The sequence below is a fragment of the Narcine bancroftii genome, chromosome 1 (assembly GCF_036971445.1).
Source record: "Narcine bancroftii isolate sNarBan1 chromosome 1, sNarBan1.hap1, whole genome shotgun sequence".
Taxonomy (NCBI): Eukaryota; Metazoa; Chordata; class Chondrichthyes; order Torpediniformes; family Narcinidae; genus Narcine; species Narcine bancroftii.
In genome coordinates this window covers 318,296,255-318,314,985 of record NC_091469.1, presented here as the reverse complement: position 1 = coordinate 318,314,985, position 18,731 = coordinate 318,296,255, and the positions used below count along the sequence as shown (strand labels likewise).

Genomic DNA, 18,731 nt, shown 5'->3' with positions numbered 1-18,731 from the left:
ATCAGCTCATGGCTGATCTTTTATCCCAGCTCCACTTTCCTGTGCAAACTCCGCCTCCCTTGACTTTCAGAAGTATAACCATCTTAGCGACAATATTTTCAACTGGGGAGTTCTGAATATTTATTGCCCTGAGTGAAAAACAATATAATCTTAGTTCAGTCCTGGTTGGCTGATCCCCTATTTTGTGAGAGTGACTCAATTCTGGGCATCCCAACTGGGGAAACATCTGTGCATCTGTCACGTCAGGCATTTAATAATGACATACAATTTTCTCAGATATCCTTTATTCTCCACAACCTTCAACTCTACAGACTCAGCCTGTTTAAACTCTCCTCATACGACGAACCTGATGTTCCAGGAATCTATCCGGCTGATGCACGATCAATGACGCAAAGGCTGAAGTTACAAGAACTGAAGGCTTTTATTAGCAAGAGATGGACAGCGTCCTTTGCATTGTTCGCTCGCCCTGACCCAGACTCGAACTGGGGGCAGGCTTGTGGCATGATGGCCTTTATGGGGGAGAAAGGGGAGGAGTCACGAGCCGGCCAGTGAGGGCAGGGTCAACCAGGAAAGGCCATCTCATTTACAGATACAATTGTGGTTTCACCACACTGGTGAACCTTCATTGCCCTCCATCCATAACAATCACATCCTTTTGGCAGAAAGTGGACCATATCTGTACACAATATTCCAAATGCTGTCTCACCAGGGCCAAAAAATAATCACAGTGGGAGATTGCTACACTTATGTGAGAATCAAAACATTTGCAGCACTTGGAAAACTGGAAGAAAACAGAGAAAATTCTTTACTCTTATTATTAGATCATCGAGCAACAACGGTCAAAATACAATTTGTCTTCCTGATTGTTGAGCATAACCGGTGTGGTGATATGAATATGCGACTGCCGATGGGGAGCTGGCCCATCCTCCATTGGCGACTCGCTCCCTGGTAACTCCTCCCCTTGTGACCCTGGAAGAAAGGTCCACCTCCCTCAAACCGAATAACCGTTTACAGCGTGGAAACAGGCCATGTCGGCCCTTCGAGTCCGGGCTGGTTCACTAAACAACTCCACTAGCTCCCCCTTCCCGCTCTCCGTCCATGACCCTCCAGCCCCCCTCACATCCATGTACACATCCAACCTTCTCTTAAATGACAGAAGGGACCCTGCAGCAACTATTTCTTCTGGAAGATCATTCCATTCTGCCACCACTCTCTGAGTGAAAAGACATCTTCTAATATTTCTCCTAAAGTTTTGCCCCCTTACCCTTAACTTATGCCCTCTAGTTCTAACCTCCCCTGCCCTTGGGGGAAAGAGTCTATTTATGTCTAGTCTATCTTTTCCCTTCATAATGTTATATACCTCTATCAAATCCCCTCTCTCCCATCTACGTTACAATGAATAAAGTCCCAGTCTCCTTAATCTTTCTCCGTACTCTAGATGTTGTAAGCCAGGCAACCTTCTTGTTAATCTTCTCTGCACCCTCTCCACCTTATCTATATCCTTTCTATAATTTGGAGACCAGAACTGAGCACAGTACTCCAAAGTTGGCCTCACCAATGCCTTAAATAGATGCAGAATCACTTTCCAGCCCCTATACTCTATACTATGATTTATGAAGGCCAGCACAACATATGGCTTCTTATCCACCCTGTCTACATGGGAATCCACCTTCAATGAACTCTGTACCATAGCCCCCAGGTCCCTCTTTTCCTCTGCATATCTCAATACCCTCCCCTTAACTGCATATGTTCTATTTTGGTTATTTTTTCCGAAATGCAGCACCTCACACTTGTCTACATTAAATTCCATCTGCCATCTTTCAGCCCACTCTTCCAAACAAACCAAATCCTTCTGTAATCCAAGAAAATCTTCCTCACTATCCACCACTCCCCTTATTTTTCATGTCATGTGCATATTTGCTTACCCAGTTAACCACACCCTCCTCCAAATCATTAATGTAAATGATAAACAACAAGGGACCCAGGACCGATCCCTGAGGAACCCCACTTGTCACAGGCTTCCAACCTGATGGATGATTGTTCACCATGAAATATACAAGAAGAGAGAAAAAAAAGATTATCTAAAGCTGGTCATGGTGCTAAACAAAAGGTCTGGGAAGGTGGCGCTGACAGACCTTCGGCAGAGTTGAAGCGTGGGGAGCCTGGCAGCTTCAGGAAGTCTTCCCGAACTTAGAGGTTCATATTTTTGTTGTTAATTAATCAATGGTGATTATTTAACAGGGTTCACCTGGAAATCTTGGAGAGAAAGGTATAAGTGGACCCCTTGGAGTTCGTGGCAGAATGGTGAGTTTTATTAAATGCACTCCTTCCAGGAAATAGTTTCCTAATCAATGACCAATGAGCCAATTACTTTTGTCGCCCTAAACACTTCCCTTAATCTTCGAGACCCACCGATTTATAGTCTTAACTTGTAGCCTGGATCTCCTACGCCTGCAAATATATACTCTTAGTTCATAGCCCTGATTTGTGAGACCTGTTTAATCAATTAAATGATTTTAATGAGTTAATTGGTATGTTTGGTAACAATTCAAGGTATTGTGTTGACCCTTTTCTATATGTCAAATATCAAAAATTTTAACAGGCAGAAAAAGATAATTTTAATAACAGGCATAGAAAACCTTTGATTTCAAGGGGTATTAGCAATCTTGAGTGAAGTGGAAGAGGTGTATAGCAGATGTAGGCAACAAGAAGCATATGAGATAAATTTAAATTTTAAATGTAGACATACAGCACAGTGGTAACAGGTCGTTTCGGCCCACGAGTCCACGCCGTCCAACTTACACCCAATTTACCTACATGTTTTCGAATGGTGGGAGGTAACTGGAGCCCTCGGGGAAGCCCATGCAGACACGGGGAGAACGTACAGACTCCTTATAGACAATGCAGGATTCGAACCCCAGGCCCAATCACTGGCGCTTCAAAGGCCTTGCGCTAACCACTAGAAGATTATGAGAAGAGTATAGAAAATGTAAGAAAATGCTCAAGAAGGAAATCAGGAAGACAAGGAGAAGACGTGAGTTTGCTTTGGCAGATAAAGTGAAGGTCAACCTGAAGGGTTTCTACAAGTATATTGAAAGTAAAAGGATAGTAGGGGACAAAATTGGCCCCGTAGAAGATCAGAGTGGTCATCTATGTGTGGAGCCTAATGAGATGGGGAGTTTTTTTTGCATCAGTATTTACTCAGGAAACTGGCATGGTGTATAAGGAAGAAGGGAAACAAGCAGTAGTGGCAGGGAACATATAGAGATTAAGGACGAGGAGATGTTTGGTGCCTTACAGTGAACAGAGGTAGATAAATCCCTCGGGCCTGACATGATATTCCCTCAGTCCTTGAGGGAGACTAATGTCCTCAGCCACAGGTGAGGTACTGTAGGATTGTAGGGTAGCTCATGCTATTCCGTTGTTTTAAAAAGCCCAAAAAGTAACCCTAGTAAGTATAGGCTGGTCAGCCTGACATCAGTAGTAGGTAAATTATTGGAAGGTGTTCTAAGAGTTTGGATATACAATTATTTGGAGCCAGAAACTGAGTAGGTTTAGTCAATGTGGCCTTGTGCAAGGTTGGTCATGTTTAACCAAACTTATAGAGATTTTTGTGGAGGTTATCAGGAAAGTTGACGAAGGAAAAGGTGTGCTAAGGTCCTTGACAAGGTCTTGCATGGGAGATAAGTCAGGAAGGTACAGACACTAGGTATACATGGTGAAGTAGTGAATTGGATTCAACAGTGGCTGGATGGGAGAGTAGTGGTGGATGATTGCTTCTCAGACTGAAGGCCTGTGACTAGTGGTGTGCCTCAGGAATTGGTGCTGGGACCATTGTTGTTTGTCGTCCATATCAGTGATCTGGATGATAATGTGGTAAATTTGATCTGCAGATTTGCAGACGACACTAAGATTGGAGGTGTTGTGGACAGTGATGAAGGTTTTCAAAGCTTGCAGAGGGATCAGGACCATCTAGAATAATGGGCTGAAAAATGGCAGATGGAATTTAATGCAGACAAGTGTGAGGTGTTGCAGTTTGGAAGGATAAACCAAGAAAGGGCGTACATGATGAGGGCAGTAGAACAGAGGGATCTGGGAATACAGATACATAATTCCCTGAAAGTGGCATCACAGGTAGATAGGGCATATTGGCCTTCATAAATCAAAGTATAGAGTATAGGAGTTGGGATATAAAGTTGTATAAGACATTGGTGAGGCCACATTTGGAGTATTGTGTGCAGTGTTGGTCACCTAACTACAGGAAAGATATCAATAAGATAGAAAGAGTGCAGAGAAGATTTACTAGGATGATGCCCGGATGTCAGGAACTGAGCTACAGGGAAAGGTTAAACAGATTAGGATTTTATTCCCTAGAGTGTAGTAGAATGGGGAGATTTGATAGAGGTATTTGAAATTATGATAGCCAAGGTAAATGTAGACAGAATATTTTCTACTGAGGGTAGGTGAGATACAAACTAGAGGACATGGATTAAGAGTGAAAGGGGAAACATTTAGGGGGAACATGAGTGGGTTGTGGGAATGAGCTTTCAGCTAAATTGGTAAATGCAGGCTCAATTTTAATATTTAAGAAGAGTTTGGAGAGGTAAGTGGATGGGAGAGGCCTAGTCTCACTGACCTGTACCCAGTATATAGCCCTCCATACTTCTCCCATCCATGTACCTCTCCAAACACTTCTTAAATATTAAAATTGAGCCTGCATTCATCACTTCAGCTGAAAAATGAATGAAAAAATGTTTGCGCATAGACTAGAAGGGCTGAAGGGTCTTGTTTCTGTGCTGTTAGTGTCCTATGAACAGAGGTTGGGTGAACTTGGTCTTTTGTCCTTAGAGAGATGGAAGATGGGAGGGGTCCTAATAGAAGTGTACAAGATGAGAGGCCTGAAGCTTTTTCCCAGGTCTGAAATGGCTACCATAAGGGGTCATATATTTAAGGTGCTTGGGAGTAAGGGTTTGGGTTATGATGTAAGTTTTCACACAGAGAATAGTAGGTTCAATGGTGATGCAGTCAGGTGCAATTGGATCTTTTAAGAGACCACTGGAAAGGTACATGGAACTGAGAAAAATGTAAGGTTATTTATGTACCATCAATGATTCACAAAAGGCCGAGTTAGTGAAACTATCAGGCTTTTAATGGCTAAAGATCGGAATACTATTAAACAACCATCCACCTGTTCAGAGCAAAAGTAAAAAGGTGGCTTGCAAGGGGCTATGGGTAGGATCGGTCTCGGGGCGGGGACGGTGGCATGCCCAGTCAGAAGCAGCCAATCACGGTGTAACAGTGGTTTGCCACATTAATGCAATAGGGAAATTCTAGGCAGACATTTCAGTTGTTTCTTTGGATGGCACATCACTGTGGGCTGAAGGGTCGGTACTGAGCTGTAGATTTCTGTTCTCCAACTATGTAATGTTTGCATGCTCATTGGTCTTAGGTGTGGACTACAAACATGCCAATGTTAAAATTAATTAGATGAACTACAACTGCAGAGCTCTGTCAACTACATTCAATTCTCCTGTAAATAAATACAAAACAATGACAGATTCCAGACATCTGAAATAAAAGCAGACATCAAGCAGCATCTGCGATGAGAGGAAGTCCCATCATTTAGTTCGTGTTGGGGATTGCTGATCAAAATTCACAACAATAGCATTCATGATCCAGGACTTGTGAAAGTTTTACTTGAATTACCTGATAGGACTCTCAGAATTCAGATTAAAAGAGAAAATTTAGTTCACAAGATGCTGAGTGTATGTTCGACCCATGTCTGCGGGGGTTTCCTCCACATGCTCCGGTTTCTTTCCAACCTTCAAGATGTGCAGGGGTTGTAATTAATTGGGTGGAATTGGGCAGAATGGGTTCATGGGCTGGAAGAGCCAGATTCACTGATTTTCCGGATTCTCAGGAAGTACTTTTAAAATTCAAATTGAAGGAGGAATGAAGAAGAGTTGAACAGGTAAATTCTGATAGCTTATTCATTGGCAAATGCAGCATGCTTCAATTATCGAACAGAGCAGTTTTCAAGAAAAAATAAAGGGCCAATATTCACCTGTGGTGCTTATGCATGCACACAAAAGCCCAGTAAATTTTTTTAAAGGTTTGAGAGTTTTCAAAAAAGTCTGGATTCTCAGCTAGATTTCTGGCATTCAGATTTTTGGACTTCAACTGTATAAATTTTTGGAAGTTGTGATCCAGTGAAGTGCCCTTTATCATGTGACGTAACGTAAATGGAATGAGCAGGTGTTGTGGTGATTTTCCAACCATCACGAATCAGCAATGAGGTACTTCTGGAAACTTCAATTACTTCATCTGTTCACGATACCACCATATTAGACTATACATGTACACTATCTTGTTTACCATGCAGGGACTGGATGGCAAAGATGGATTTGGTCCTCAAGGCCCAAAAGGAAAAAAGGTAACAACATAAATAAAACTTTAGTCTTGTAATATCTGAATCTTTCTCTTTACTGTGTCTTGACACCCATCACTGTCACTTGTAAGCAATGCTGATAATAATGTACAATGTTCCAAAAATGCACAAAGCTCGGTCTAGATGACATTTCCCAGCTTCTAATATTTACCAAATTTAAAACGCCTTCTTCAAGGAAATGTAAGCATCGATATTCCGAATTGCATCTTATCAATCCAAATAAATCAAACTTCGTAATTGCAGCTTTATGTAGCCTTTAATTAGTTGGTAAAAGGAAAGAATTTTGAATAACTTCGGATTGACATTTTCATAAGGAAACCTACTGTAAAATAATAATGTTATTATTTTATTCCACTTCAAACAAATAAGCAAATTAAAATGATTATTAAGATGATTAGAATGAATTAAGATGAATTCAAAGAAAAGTATTTTGACCTTACTCTCCTTCCATGGTTATTCCAAGAAAGAGAACTCCAGGTACGCATGGATATTACCACATATGACATCATAGTAACTTGGGTAACACTACAAAAAACAATTCATCCTTAAAGGGATGGTCATAAGACAACCACAAATCATAAACACAAGGTTTTAATCTTTACACTCGGGTAGTAAGGTAGGTGAGATACAAACCAGAAGACATGGCTTTAGGGTGAAAGGGGAAAAGTAGAGGGGAAACTTCTTCACCCAGAGAGTGGTGGGGGTTTGGAACGAGCTTCCAGCTGAGGCGGTGACTGCAATTCAATTTTAACACATATACATATATATATATATATAAAACCATTTGTTCGATTGCCTTATATGTCTCATCCAGGGTGGGAAGCTCATCCAGCTCTAGCCTTAGGGGCTGTTGAGGGAGCTGGAGCAGGGCGGAATCTTGGACTGAGCGGTTGGTACTGAAAAGAGATTGGAAGTGTTCTGACCATCGGTTGAGGATGGAGATCTTGTCGCTGAGGAGGACTTTGCCGTCTGAGCTGCGCAGCGGGCTTTGGACTTGGGGTGAGGGGCCGTACACAGCCTTTAGAGCCTCGTAGAAACCCCTGAAGTCGCCAATGTCCGCGCTGAGCTGTGTTCGTTTGGCGAGGCTAGTCCACCACTCATTTTGGATCTCCCGGAGTTTGCGCTGAAGATGGCTGCATGCGCGACGGAAGGCTTGTTTCTTCTCTGGACAGGACGGCTTTGTAAGGTGAGCCTGGTGGGCAGCTCGCTTCTTTGCCAGCAGCTCCTGGATTTCCTGGCTGTTTTCGTCAAACCAGTCCTTGTTTTTCCTGGAGGAGAAGCCCAGTACCTCTTCAGTGGATTGCAGTATGGTAGTCTTCAACTGATCCCAGAGGGTTTCAGGGGACGGGTCCGTGAGGCGGGTTGCAACGTCGAGCTTTGCTTTGAGGTTTGCCTGGAAGTTTCCTCTCGCTTCGTCTGACTGCAGTTTTCCAACATTGAACCTCTTTCTGGGGGCTTTATTGTTCCTGGGCTTTGGCTTGAAGTGAAGGTTGAGCTTGCAGCGAACCAGCCGGTGGTCAGTGTGGCATTCCGCGCTAGGCATGACCCTGGTGTGGAGCACATCTTGTTTGTCACTTTCTCGCACCAGGATGTAGTCCAGGAGGTGCCAGTGTTTGGATCGGGGATGCATCCAGGTGGTCTTAAGGCTGTCCCTCTGCTGAAAAAGGGTGTTTGTAATGACAAGCCGCTGTTCTGCGCAGAGCTCCAACAGGAGGCGCCCAACTGAAAAGTGGCAAAGCAGCAGGTATGGATGGAATCCCCCCAGAAGTCTGGAAGGCTGGCGGCAAAACTCTGCATGCCAAACTGCATGAGTTTTTCAAGCTTTGTTGGGACCAAGGTAAAATGCCTCAGGATCTTCGTGATGCCACCATCATCACCCTGTACAAAAACAAAGGCGAGAAATCAGACTGCTCAAACTACAGGGGAATCACGTTGCTCTCCATTGCAGGCAAAATCTTCGCTAGGATTCTACTAAATAGAATAATACCTAGTGTCGCTGAGAATATTCTCCCAGAATCACAGTGCGGCTTTCGCGCAAACAGAGGAACCACTGACATGGTCTTTGCCCTCAGACAGCTCCAAGAAAAGTGTAGAGAACAAAACAAAGGACTCTACATCACCTTTGTTGACCTCACCAAAGCCTTCGACACCGTGAGCAGGAAAGGGCTTTGGCAAATACTAGAGCGCATCGGATGTCCCCCAAAGTTCCTCAACATGATTATCCAACTGCACGAAAACCAACAAGGTCGGGTCAGATACAGCAATGAGCTCTCTGAACCCTTCTCCATTAACAATGGCGTGAAGCAAGGCTGTGTTCTCGCACCAACCCTCTTTTCAATCTTCTTCAGCATGATGCTGAACCAAGCCATGAAAGACCCCAACAATGAAGACGCTGTTTACATCCGGTACCGCACGGATGGCAGTCTCTTCAATCTGAGGCGCCTGCAAGCTCACACCAAGACACAAGAGAAACTTGTCCGTGAACTACTCTTTGCAGATGATGCCGCTTTAGTTGCCCATTCAGAGCCAGCTCTTCAGCGCTTGACGTCTTGCTTTGCGGAAACTGCCAAAATGTTTGGCCTGGAAGTCAGCCTGAAGAAAACTGAGGTCCTCCATCAGCCAGCTCCCCACCATGACTACCAGCCCCCCCACATCTCCATCGGGCACACAAAACTCAAAACGGTCAACCAGTTTACCTATCTCGGCTGCACCATTTCATCAGATGCAAGGATCGACAATGAGATAGACAACAGACTCGCCAAGGCAAATAGCGCCTTTGGAAGACTACACAAAAGAGTCTGGAAAAACAACCAACTGAAAAACCTCACAAAGATAAGCGTATACAGAGCCGTTGTCATACCCACACTCCTGTTCGGCTCCGAATCATGGGTCCTCTACCGGCACCACCTATGGCTCCTAGAACGCTTCCACCAGCGTTGTCTCCGCTCCATCCTCAACATCCATTGGAGCGCTCACACCCCTAACGTCGAGGTACTCGAGATGGCAGAGGTCGACAGCATCGAGTCCACGCTGCTGAAGATCCAGCTGCGCTGGATGGGTCACGTCTCCAGAATGGAGGACCATCGCCTTCCCAAGATCGTATTATATGGCGAGCTCTCCACTGGCCACCGTGACAGAGGTGCACCAAAGAAAAGGTACAAGGACTGCCTAAAGAAATCTCTTGGTGCCTGCCACATTGACCACCGCCAGTGGGCTGATAACGCCTCAAACCGTGCATCTTGGCGCCTCACAGTTTGGCGGGCAGCAACCTCCTTTGAAGAAGACCGCAGAGCCCACCTCACTGACAAAAGGCAAAGGAGGAAAAACCCAACACCCAACCCCAACCAACCAATTTTCCCTTGCAACCGCTGCAATCGTGTCTGCCTGTCCCGCATCGGACTGGTCAGCCACAAACGAGCCTGCAGCTGACGTGGACTTTTTACCCCCTCCATAAATCTTCGTCCGCGAAGCCAAGCCAAAGAAGATAAAACCATTTAACAATTACAGCACAGAAACAGGCCAACCTGGCCCTTCTAGTCCATGCCGACCACTTTCTCCCACCTAACCCCATTGACCTACCCTCAACCCATAACCCTCCATTCCTTTCCCGTCCATATACATATCCAATTTTGCCTTAAATTCTAATATTGAGCCTGCCTCCACCACATCATCTGGAAGCTCATTCCACACACCCACCACTCCCTGAGTCAAGAAGTCCCCCCTCATGGTTCCTCTAAACTTTTGCCCCTAACTTTCAGCTCGTGTCCTCTTGTTTGCATCTCCCCCTTTCTTAAAGGGGAAAAAGCCTCTCCACGCCCACTCTATCTATAGCCCTAATAATTTTAAATACCTCAATCAAATCCCCTCTCAACCTTTTACGCTCCAAAGAATAAAGTTGCTTTTGGAATGCTGTGATGCTCTTGCAGACAGATGAGCAGGGGTCAGTTAGAACACAATCCCGGACCCATTTTAAAGGTCAGCAAAGTTTCAGGTAAGCCACCTTCCATTACTCTCCCACCCTTTTTTTTTGAAACTCGTTGACAATGTAACTCAGAATAAGTTTAAAATAAAACTCCTTTTCAGTGGATAAATACGAATTAATACCAATGTTCTGTGGCGAACAAAATTCTAAAAGCAGGATGAGAAAACGCTGAGAAGAGCAAAGACAAACACTGCATTTGCCCATCTAACATATGTGGTTGAAAATCAAAATTACATTCCATTCTTTAGCCCCGCTTCAACACGGAAATATTAATGCATTAATTCTTTTTATTTAACTGCAGGGAGAAAGAGGACCTCAGGGCATCATTGGCATAAAAGTATGTTTAATATTTTGTCATGTTTACTTCTCATCTTTGGATTATATGTACTGCAGAAGATGACCCGTATTTTCTCTTCTGTTTGTTTTCATGACTCTAGGGAGAACGTGGAAAACCAGGTCAAAATGGTGAACGAGGGCCTAAAGGAATGAAAGGGAATAGGGTAGGAACTTCACTGAAAAACATTACATACTCCTACCATATCATGATAAAGGACTGCTTGACAATCGAATAAAGTTTTACATTAAAATATTATTACAGTTAGATTGTAGTTCACAGTGGGAACTTAAATGTATTGACTTTTAAGGGTGGCACGGATGGCTTAGTGGTTAGCACCATGTTGTAACAGCGTCGGTGACATGGGCTCGAATCCCACGCTGCCTGTAATAGCGTTTTACGTTCTCCCCATATCTGCATGCTAACAATGTCCCTTTAGTCCCAAAAATAATTTAAAGGGTTGTTAGTTCGTAACACTATCAATGCCTCTCATCATCTTAAACTCCTTTATCAGGTCGTCTCTCATCTTCCAAGGAGGAAAGGCCGAGTTCACTCAACCTGTTTTCATAAGTCATGCTCCCTAAACTGTAGAAACACACACAATTGCTGGAGAAGTTCAGCAGGGTGTGAGTCCGAAACATCAGTTCTGTGTCTTTACCTTTGCTACATAAAGGACACTGTTTGACCTGCTGAGATTCTCCAGCATTGTGTGTTTTTTTTTTACTTCAACCATGGTGTCTACAGAATTTTGTGATTTACTCCCTAAACTGTAATGATCGAGCACTAGCAATCCTCCTGACCACTATAAGGAGTCAAAGCCTAATTTGTTGGAGCTTTGGTTGGAATCAAGATGGATGGCTGCACCCAGTCTTGAGGCTATAGCTAATAAAATATAGTTGTTTTAAGAGAGCTCAAGTTTCTTTATTCCAATAAAAAGAAACATCACATGGTACTAGGAGTGTGCACGCTGAGTGGAAGAAATATCAGGAGTGTGCAGAGTAAGAATCACTTGAAAGCATAGAAAGTATAAAGTCTCCTGATCCTGTAAATTGGAATGGAAATGTTGACCAAGAATGGAGGCTGTTCTAATTGTTAAAGGGTATATTATATTTCATGTTTTTAAAAGAGATAGATTGTGGGGAGTTAGTGTAGTCACTTCACAAAAAGAATTATCATTTCATAAAAGACATTTCATTTAAAATGCAAGAGTTTGCTGAAAAAAAGTCTTAATGTCCACAGAGACTTTACAGAAACTTTGAAGAATGCCTATGGAGACTTCACAAATAGGTATTAATTGGACTAATGCTGTGGAGTAAGTGGATTATTGTTTTGAAAGCAACAGATGTCCAGGCAGAAACTGATTCTGGTGCCAGCAATCTGTCTGTTTGCAGTTTGCTGTTCTAAGAGGGGTCATGTGGTTTTGCAAACAGAGAGAGAGAGGAAAAAACAAACAGGATTCTTTTCTTAGGGAGAGAGAGAGAGAACTGCAGTGGCTTTTGGAGGCTACAACGTGACAAGCTGGGAGCTTGTGAAGGATCCCATTTTGAACACGGGTTGTGAGTTCTGAGTTCAGCCTGTTGAAAAACCCTTGTCATCCTTACAAGAGGAAATGGCTGGCTAGAGAGTTTCTCCTGAAATAAGGGAAACAAGTGGGACTCTGTGGTGACCTGAAAGAAGAGGTTATCATTTAGAAAACCCACGATGGGACAAGTTTCTTCGGCAAGATGGGACAAGTTTCTTCGGCAAGACATTGAAGTGGTTGATCAGAGAGAATCAGTTTGTGTGTCTCCAACGAGGAATAAATCTCTCTCTGAAACCACAAGAACCTTTCAGGACAGTAACCGTTTACCTTTAAGCACCAGAGCTTGGTTAAAATACATAAATGTTAAATTATGTACACAGTAGAAGAATTGCCTGATACCAGTGAACTTGGAGGAGTGAGAAGTGAGATTGGACAGTGAATCAAAGAACTTTCCTGAACATATACACATTACATATATGTGCACTTAGAATTAGAAGGGGGTAATGTTAAGCTAATACAGTAGTAATAAGTTAAAGTTTGCTCCTGTTTTTATTTTTAAAGAAAATTTAAAGCAACTTCTGTTTAAGTAACCATTCATCTTGGTGAATTTCTATTGCTGCTGGATTTTGGGGTCCTCTGGGCTTGTAACAAAACAAAGATTCATGCTGTACCTACATGCCATTGGACTCGATAGCAAACCTGATGCACGGAAGATCGCACCGCTGCTGACTGTGGTGGGACCTCAAGCACTAGAGGCTTTTAATACATTTGTTTTTGCCGAGGCAGAACACCAGGGTAAGTTTGACAAGGTTATCAAGATGTTTGATGAACACTGCTCACCAAAGGAAAATGAAACGTTTGAGAGGTACGTGACTTGCTCCCACAAGCATCTGCAGGGAGAGACCCTTTTTTAAGTCTTGAACTTAAAAGCAAGAACATGCAATTTTGGATCGCTTCAGGATTCAATGATTAATAATCAAATTGTGTTCGAAGTTATTGCTAAGAAAGCGAGAGAGGTTGCTGCAAGAGACAGAGCTGGGAAGATGTGCCATACCAGTGAATTAACTCTGCAGCATGAAAAAAAGTTTGGTGCGAGTGAAAAATTGAGTCAGAGACAATGGAGGCATAGTCATGGACATTGTGTGTATACACACAGGGAAACAAAAAGTCAGGCATAGAGAACAACAAAATAAAAGGAGAGACATTTATTTGTAAATGATGTGACACTTAAAGTGCACCAAAATGATGCCCAGTTTATGGAAAAGTCTGTAATAAGTGCAAAGGGCAGAATCATTATGCAAAGCAATGTTTTTCCAAAGGGAAACAAAACAGAAGTGAAACTTACACACTATGGAAGACACTGCTGTCAATGATACATTTTTCATAGGCATGGTAGTGCAGAAAATTCTAAACCAACAGAAAATGAACAGCCAAGCGTGAACAGAGTCAAGAAGGACAAGTGGACTGGTGTCATTACATACAAATGGAATAAATATTCCTTTCAAGCTGGAAACAGGGGCAAATATCAATTTGATCTGTGAACACGACATCAGGGCAATGAAGATAAAGCCATACATCCATACACATCCTTTAAAACTCAAACCTTACAATTGTCAGAGCTTCAACATGAAAGGTACATGTAAACTCAAGCTGAAAGTTAAAGATAAAGAGCACCACCTCAGGTTCACAGCAGTTCCAGATGGACATGAATCACTGCTTGGTGACAAAGCATGTGAAAACATAAGCCGAGTCAAGAGAGGGTACACACCAGGGAAACCTATTGGGTTATCTGATGCATTATCCAGGGCAACAACACAGAGTGAAGCACACAATGAGAGTTCCACAGAGACAGATGTGAATGTCCACATAAACCTGATCACTGAATATCTTCCCGTATCTGACATGAAATCCAAGCAGATCACAGCTGAAGCAGAAAAGGACACAGTTCTACAGAAGGTCATCAAGAATCTGAATGAAGGATGGCCTAAAGGTGAACGTCAGCCATACTACAACATCAGAGCTAAGCTGAGTGTTGTCAATGGGCTTCTACTCAGACAGAGCAGAATTATAATTCCTCAATCACTGTGACAAGATGTGCTGAAAAGGGTGGATGAGGGGCACCTTGGAATGGAAAAATGCAAGAGAAGGGTCAGAACTGCCATTCATTGGCCAGGGATAAATGCTGGCATTGACAGGATAGTTTCAAGCTGTGAGACCTGTTTAAAACATCACACAAAGCAGACAAAAAAACGCATGGTAATAACCGATGTGCAGAACCACGGCAGAAAGTTGGGACTTTCCATCCACGTGGATGGAAAAAATTACTTGCTGGTTATTGACTATCTATCAAAGTATCCAGAGATTGTGTTGCTTCCTAACATATCTGCTACTTGTGTGATCTAATATATGAAATCAATCTTTGCAAGACTTGGGACAATGGACCTTGCTACAGCTGTAGAGAATTCCAGAAATTTTGCAGAAGAGTATGATTTTTGACATGTGACTTAAAGTCCTCTATATCCCCAGTTCACATAGTTAAACAGTTACTCAAGAATGCCACAAGACAGTGGCTCAGATCTGTATCTAGCTCTGTTGAGTTGGAGCTTCACCACTTGAACATGTTGTCACCTGCTGAGCTTCTGATGGGATGTAGACTACGCACCACATTTCCTACTCTGCAGACCCAAACAAGAACAGAGATGTCAAAGTTGTTGAATGGAAACAAAAGGGTCTGCAATGGAGACAAAAAGCAAACTATGATGCTAGCAAGAAGCTATGGGCACTGGAATAACATAACACAGAGAGATTCAGAGGTTCCAACACTTGGGACAAAAAGGCTACTGTTCAAGGTGAAGTAAATCCATGATCCTACACTGTCAGAATAGAGGATGGTCAAATATGGAGAAGGAATCGAAAGAGCGTGCTGAAAATGAAAAGAGACACTGCAGGAACAGACAAATGCAGAAGATCTGGCCTGCATAGCAACAGAGGAAACACCACCCATTCCAGACAGTAGTGGACCAGCAGAGGCAACACAAACACCTTTGTTCAGAAGATCCACATGTGCTATCAAAGCACCTGAAAGACTGAATCTCTAAAAGAAAAAGAACTGCACTCTTAAAATGTTTGTATTGCTGATGTTGTGTTTACATTTGTGTTGAACTTTAAATTGAAATGAATACTGTATTAGTGTGCCATGTTGTTAGATTAAGCATCTCAAGGAAAGAGGATGTAGTGATAGAGTGTTAGTGATCCTCCTGACCACTAGAGGGTCTACATCCCCATATTAGTTGGTTGCACCTTCGGTTGGATTCAGGATGGATGCCTCCACAAGGTCTTGAGTCTATACCTAATAAAATATAGTTGTTTTAAAGGAATCCAGGTTTAGTTATTACAATAAAAAGAAACATCACATAAACTAGGCATCATCCTTGTAAATCTCCTCTGCACCATTTCTGTGACTTCCACATCCTTCCAGTAGTGAGGTGACCAGAGCTGAGTACAGTACTCCAAGTGGGGTCTGACCAGGGTCTTGTAGAACTGCAACACCACCTCTCGGCTCCATCCTTAAATTGCACCTAGAACACATTGGGAACATTGGCTTCTTTTGTAGTCTAGACAATCCATCCTTACACTTTGCTCCTCTTGTGCTCGAATATGTCCCAAAGTCCAAGAGAGGGGCTGATTCCTCTGCACCATTTCCCCAGCAAGGTATCATCCTGTCCCATTTGACTGATGTAGTGTCAGCAAGATTGGGATAATGAGGAGATATGTACTTAAGAGTTTTGAACTTCATCACTGGCTCCTGAAATATTGTCCAAAGGGGTTTAACCCCTCACAAGATGTTCAGTGACAGTTTATTGATATCTTTTCCACAAGAACCGTGGAAGAAATAGATGTGTGACTCATATCAGCAGGTCCAGCAACTCCTCAACTATTGTAACTCCTTGGCCAATACTTGGGGGTGGCACAGTTGGTGTAGTGGTTAGCGCAACGTCTTTACAGCACCAGCAATCAGGACCAGGGTTCAAATCCCATGCTGTCTGTAAGGAGTTTGTACATTCTCCCCATGTCTGGGTGGGCTTCCTCCCACTGTTCAAAATGTACCAGGGCTGTAGGTTACTTGGGTGTAAATTGGGCAGCATGGACTTGTGGGTTGAAATGGCCTCTTATGTCTAAATGAATTTTTTAAAAATTCCTTCTATTTGTCTGCAAATGTGGAAAAGACTGTCCTCATCTATAGTGTTCGCACTACCTAGTCCTTATCCCCAGCATTTTGTATCAAATGCTTATTCAAGAGTGCCACATGCCCAGAGAATTCTTGCTTCTTCCTCGCCTGATGGGCAGATACCTGCTCATAGTAGTCCTGATCCCTGGAAAGCAGCCGTTTCCTAGAAACTCGCAGGTTTCTCCAGTGAAATTAGCCACAGCTCAAGTTTACAACCGGGCATACTTCCTTTGTGGAGGGCATGATCTATGAAAGCCAACAGTAATAACCTACTAGTTAGGTAATATGATGTGCTCATTCTTTTCAGGGCAATCCTGGTAATCGTGGTGAACCTGGTGAACCAGGCGGTTTCGGAATGCCTGGACAAAAGGTAGGAATGTGAGATGTTTGATCACTTAATATTAAGTTCCAAGTTCAAGTTTATTGTCATCCGATTATACAAGTAGAACCCGACAAAACAGCGTTCTCCGGTCCTCGGTGCAAAGCATGCAGGCATATACCCAGACATAACATACATAGAGACAAATGCTTCAAATGAAGTATGTATATACATATAAAAATAAATAAATGCCGTTTAATAAATAGTAGAGTCTCAGATGGTAGGTGTGAGCCGTTCCTTTGGTCGTTCAGCTTTTGCGCTGCCCGTGGGAAGAAGCTGCTCCTCATCCTGGTGGTGCTGGCTCTGATACTCCTTTCCCTCCAGAATTAGCTGAAAGACCATATAACCACATAACAATTACAGTACAGCCCCTCTAGTCCACACCGATTTAAGTGAACTCCACTAGTCCCACCTACCTGCTCCCTCTCCATAACCCTCAAATCCCCTCACATCCATGCACTCATCCAACCTTTTCTTAAATGACAAAATTATTCCTGCTGCAACCACCTCTTCTGGAAGGTCATTCCACTCAGCCACCACTCTCTGAGTGAAGAAGCTTCCTCTCATGTTACTCTAAACTTTTTCCCCCAACCCTTAACTTATGACCCCTCATTCCAATCTCACCCACCTTCAAGGGGAAGAGCCTATTCACATCTACTCTATCTATCCCCCTCATAATTTTAAATACCTCTATCCAATCCCCCCCCCCCTCAACCTTCTACACCCCAATGAATAAAGACCCAGTCTACTCAATCTTTCTTTGTATTCTAGATACTGCAATCCAGGCAACATTTTAGTAAATCTCCTTTGTACCCTCTCTACCTTATTGATATCCTTCCTATAATTTGGAGACCAGAACTGCACACAGTATTCCAAATTTGGCCTCGCCAATGCCTTGAACAGTCTCTACATCACCTCCCAGCTCCTATATTCTATGTTTTGATTTATAAAGGGCAGCATACCAAAAGCCTTCTTCACCACCCCATCTACATGAGAATCCACTTTCAAAGCATGATGAACCGTTATTCCCAGATCCCTCTGTTCCTCTGCATTCCTCAATGCCCTCCCCTTCACTGCATATGTTCTGTCTTGATTATTTTTCCCAAAATGAAGCATTTCATACTTATCTACATTAAACTCCATCTGCCACCTTTCTACCCACTCTTCTAAGCCGTCCAAATCCTTCTGCAGTCCCTGAAAACCTTCTTCACTATCCATATCCCTATTTTTGTATCATCCACATATTTACTCACCCAATTTACCATTCCATCATCGAAATCATTAATGTAAATGACAAACAATACCGATCACTGAGGCACACCGCTCATCATCGGCCTCCATCCTGACAGACAGTTGTCCACCATGATCTCTCTGGTGTCTATCTTCTAACAACCATTGAATCCATCTAACTATATCAACATTAAAACCTAGCACATGAACCTTCTTTACCAACCTTCCATGTGAAACTTTATCGAAGGCCTTACTGAAATCCAGATAGACTACATCTACTGCTCTATCCTCATTGACCTCCCTAGTCACCTCCTCAAAAAATTCAACAAGATTTGTCAAACATGACCTTCCCTGCACAAACACATGTTGGGTGTCCCTGATCAGACCCTCCTCTCTAGATTATTATACATATTATCTCTAAGAATACTTTCCATTAGTTTACCGACCACTGACTTCAAATTTACAGGCCAATAATTGCTAGGCTTGCACCTCTAACCCTTTTTAAACAGAGGAACCGTGTTCGCGACATGCCCATCCTCCTGCACTATGCCCCCCTCTAGTGACTGTTGAAAAATCGCTGTCAGAGCGTCCGCTATTTCTTCCCTGAC

At 43.0% G+C, this 18,731-nt stretch overlaps 1 protein-coding gene across 1 annotated transcript in view; it reads left to right on the top strand.

Moving 5' to 3' along the window:
• LOC138747501 (collagen alpha-6(VI) chain-like) overlaps nt 1-18,731 on the top strand; it is a 151,849-nt gene that overhangs the window by 91,627 nt on the left and 41,491 nt on the right. The window contains exons 20-24 of the mRNA XM_069906770.1: nt 2,242-2,304; nt 6,383-6,433; nt 10,732-10,767; nt 10,868-10,930; nt 16,822-16,884. Of these exons, the coding sequence (XP_069762871.1) occupies nt 2,242-2,304; nt 6,383-6,433; nt 10,732-10,767; nt 10,868-10,930; nt 16,822-16,884 (276 nt within the window). The remainder of the gene's footprint in view (nt 1-2,241; nt 2,305-6,382; nt 6,434-10,731; nt 10,768-10,867; nt 10,931-16,821; nt 16,885-18,731) is intronic.